At 40.2% G+C, this 4,179-nt stretch overlaps 1 protein-coding gene across 1 annotated transcript; it reads left to right on the top strand.

The window, feature by feature from the left end:
• Positions 1-2,682: 2,682 nt before the first annotated feature.
• Positions 2,683-3,078, top strand: LOC145292720 (protein CFDP2-like). Its single transcript, XM_080138757.1, has one exon. It carries the CDS (start codon positions 2,683-2,685, stop codon positions 3,076-3,078), a length of 396 nt encoding a protein of 131 aa, XP_079994883.1.
• Positions 3,079-4,179: the final 1,101 nt, after the last annotated feature.

Below are 4,179 nucleotides of genomic sequence, written 5' to 3'. Positions count from 1 at the left end.
TTGAGTCCAAAACATTCAATGTTTAAGGGTCATAATTGAGGTCAAAGTTTTTTAAAAAATTGACCTCTTCGGTCTCTACCAAATTAATTAGCCAAGTTCTGGCCTAAACATTTAATTTTTTTTCATAAAGTGTATTCAGACATAGGGCAAGCTTTTCAATAGTTTTTTTGCTGAAAATTTAGCTTCCAAGGGGTCAAAGTTCAAAAGATTTTACCTTTTCAATCTTTCGCAATCAATTTAGCCAATTTTTGGTCTAAACATTTGAAATTTTACATAGAGTGAATTCGGACATGCAGCAAGCGTTTTAATCAGTTTTGGGGGGAGAATTTGGCTTGCAAGAGTTCAACGTTTACAGAGTTGACATTTGCCCTACCAAACTCCTCCACCAATTTTGGGTCTAAACATTTGAAATTTTAGATGTATTTTACTTGAACATGGATCAAACATTTTAATTTAATTGGAGTCCTAAACGATAAATGATAAGGGGTCAAAATTGGGGTCAAAGTTTTTTAAGAATTTGACGTCTCTACCAACTTTTCTCTAAGGTAGTTTAGGAAGTTTATTATATAGAAAGGCATTACGGTACACATTTACATATTTTAATAAAGTTATAAACATATGGTCCGATCAAAGCCGCTCGGAACTGCTAGTAATAAATAAATCTAGAAATGGAACTGAAACATGACAGAAGATCGAACAAGCGATATTTATGCAATTTTAAAATAAAACAATAGCCTATTAATGAATAAATGTTGATCAGCTAATGTTATATGTGAATCACCGGTACATGCTAACTATTTATGTAAAGGACAGTTGTCTTTGTTTGTATGCATGTCTAGCTAAACTTTTAATAAAATGCGTTCACAGAGTTAATATATTATTGATCGGCATTGCACGGACGAATGATATCTAAAATTATTAAAAAGTATTCAATATTTGAACTTAAATTTGCGCAAAACTTTTCTGAATGGGTCTGTTATCGAGCCACAAACTACAGGAAAGTAACTGTTTTTCGATAGTTAAATCATTAATGCCGACTAATACCACAAGTTTTCTGTGTGTATATCCAGAAAGAGGAATAGGCTGGGCGGAGAAAAAAAGATGGCGGGTGGGAAGATGAAGAGAGTAAACAGGACGGGGGAGGCGAAAATAAGAGAGATAGAAGTTTTAATAGAAAGATGTTACACTTTTACCTGGGGAAACGCTAGGTACCCATGCTTGTATGGTTGTAAAAGGAGATTATGTTTCTGTCTGTGTTTGTTAAGCCAAACTCTACGATATATAACTCTTATGCGATTTTATTTAGTAATGTTAAAGGCACAGGTTTCATTGCTTCATCATACAAAAACATGTTTTCTGTGTAATCGTGTACATGTCTTGTGCAATTGTTCCGTAATGGGAAGGATATCGAACGGCTAGTAAACAAGAAACAACAGAATAAAAAAGAAACAGAACAGTTTGTCTGATAATATTTACGCGGCGGATGATCGAATCAAATGGCAGAGGTATTTACGTTTACCGTCACGTGGGAGTCGCCATTGAATAACGACGCGTGCTTTAGACGTCGGAAAAATAGAAGGAATTATCGATAATAACATTAGACGACAAAAAGAGAATGAATGGCGGGAATAAAAAATAACAGGGTAAAAATCGAAGAAGAAAAATGAAAAAAATATATATGTAACAGAATATATCCAGATAGACAGCACCGGAGAAATTTAAAGATACATATATTTTGCTAATATATATATATATATATATATATATATATATATATATATATATATATATATATATAGTTATAGGTATAGGAGGCTCTGGTAGAGGTAGCAGCTTTCGATTCATAGCTGCTGCGTCCATCAGGGCGGATAGGGGTCACTGGTCCTCACGTATCTCCTAAATCTCTCACATGCAAGCTCCAAGTACTATACCCTAGGTACTGGTCTCAGCAGGTTTGCTAAACCTTGTGAGGGTATGGTGCTGGTGCAGCACCGTGGAGCGGAGAGTTCTCCAGACTGGACTAACGGCCAGGACTGAACTCTGTTTAAAGTAACTTCTATGCATCCATGACCAAGGCGAACTACCAAGGAGGAGGACTTCGGCCGTGGACATCGGAGTAAAAGGGCCCTATGTGGTTGGCTGAGATACTCGTCTCCTTCCGGCAGCTCCTGAATCCCTACCTGGGCCCCACCTATCTCCATCCTGTATTGCCGCTGGACCATGCTGCTTTGGGACGAGAGAGTGAGGCTGGCTATGCGCAAACTAGCTTCACTTTAAACAAACTCCCAGCGCATGTCCTCCGTCTTCTCCTCTCACTAAATCCTGGCTCGCTTACCGCGGTCAATGGGACCCTAACAATGCGGCCGAAATAAAGAAAAAAAAAGTCCCTATCATGATTGCGACATGGAATGTTCGTACACTTTTGCACAGAATTAATCTAGACAGACCACAAAGACGCACTGCACTCATTGCAGGCGAACTCGCCAGGTACAATATTGACATTGCTGCTCTAAGTGAAACAAGATTGGCAGGTGAAGGTGGAATTAATGAAAGAGGTCAGTGCTACACCTTTTTTTGGAGTGGCAGAGGACCTGAGGAGAGGCGTGAGGAAGGGGTTGGCTTTGCGGTGAAAAATGCGCTTGTGAACTTTCTGGACCTGCAAAAGGAGTGAATGACCGTCTAATGACACTGAGACTCCCGCTCTCAAATGAAAAGAAGTTTGCTACTCTTGTCAGTGCATACGCTCCTACGATAACATACCATGATGATATCAAGGACAAGTTCTACGAAGACCTGAATAACACCATAGGTGCAACACCAACTCCAGACAAACTCATCATACTTGGTGATTTTAATGCAAGAGTAGGCTGTGACAGTGCTGTTTGGAAAGGTGTTATAGGAAAACATGGTATTGGAAAATGTAATAGCAATGGTCTTCTTCTCTTTCAAACCGACTTTGAGCGTGACCTGCTGATAACAAACACTGTATTTCACCTCCCTATTCGGAAAATGACATCGTGGATGCACCCTCGCTCAAAGCATTGGCATCTAATTGATTATATCATCATCAGGAAATGAGACAGGTGGTATATACGTATCACTAGGGCTATATGTGGAGCCGGGTGCTGGACAGACCTCCGTCTCATAGTGGCTAAGCTCAATCTGTATATCCAACCAAAAAAAATACCTCGAGGAAAGAGAGCTCCAAAACGATTTAATATCAAGAAGTTGAAAATAAAAACTGTCCAGAAACCTTTCTCTGAAACTTTGTCAGAGCGCCTTGAACCTGCTGGAATAGACAATCGAGATGTGGAAACAGCATGGAAGACAATTCGCGAGACAGTGTATAACACAGCCATAGAGTGTCTATGGTCAGTCTCCTGGAAACACAAGTATTAGTTTGATGAGAACTGCCTGGAGATTAACCAGTTGCTAGAGGAGAAGCATTCTGCATACAAAATCCATATTGAAGAGTTATCCTCCAAACTAAAGAAGGGTATGTAGAAGAATTTTTGTAGCAACGCTCAGTTGAAGCTCAGACACATGCAAGGTTCTTGGCTAAGCAAGAAAGCAGACGAAATTCAAATATATGCAGATAGGAACGACATGAATAATTTCTATGATGGTCTCAAGGAGATTTATGGTCCAACTCCATCCAAATCATAACCTCTCCTCGGTGCAGACGGATCCACTCTCCTCACTGACAAAGCCGTGATCCTGAGAAGATGGGAGGAGCATTTTAAAAGTGTACTAAAACGTCCCTCTACCATCAGTGATGAGGCTATTGACCGTATCTCCCAAATTACCGTAAACGAGGAATTGGATGAATTCCCAACCCTCGAAAAGACTGAGAAAGCCATCTGCCTACTGTCCACTGGGAAAGCGCCTGGCTCAGATTCTATCCCAGCTGAGCGGCAAGACCCTGACTGAACAAATCTATTAGTTTGTCCACATCATCTGGCAGAAGGAGGTACTTCCCCAAACTTCAAAGATGCCTCCATCATCTATACAAGCATAAAGGTAACCACCAGACCTGCGACAATCACCGGGGAATATCCCTGCTATGCATTGCAGGCAAGGTACTGGTCAAAATAATGCTGAACAGGCTCATAGTTCATCTGGAAAAAGACCTCTTGCCGAAGAGCCAATGTGGATTCCGTAAGGATCGCGGTACTACTG

The sequence above is a fragment of the Euprymna scolopes genome, chromosome 14, assembly GCF_053919585.1.
Source record: "Euprymna scolopes isolate OS-2025 chromosome 14, ASM5391958v1, whole genome shotgun sequence".
In the NCBI taxonomy this organism is placed as follows: Eukaryota; Metazoa; Mollusca; class Cephalopoda; order Sepiida; family Sepiolidae; genus Euprymna; species Euprymna scolopes.
This window is presented reverse-complemented; position numbering and strand designations above follow the sequence as displayed.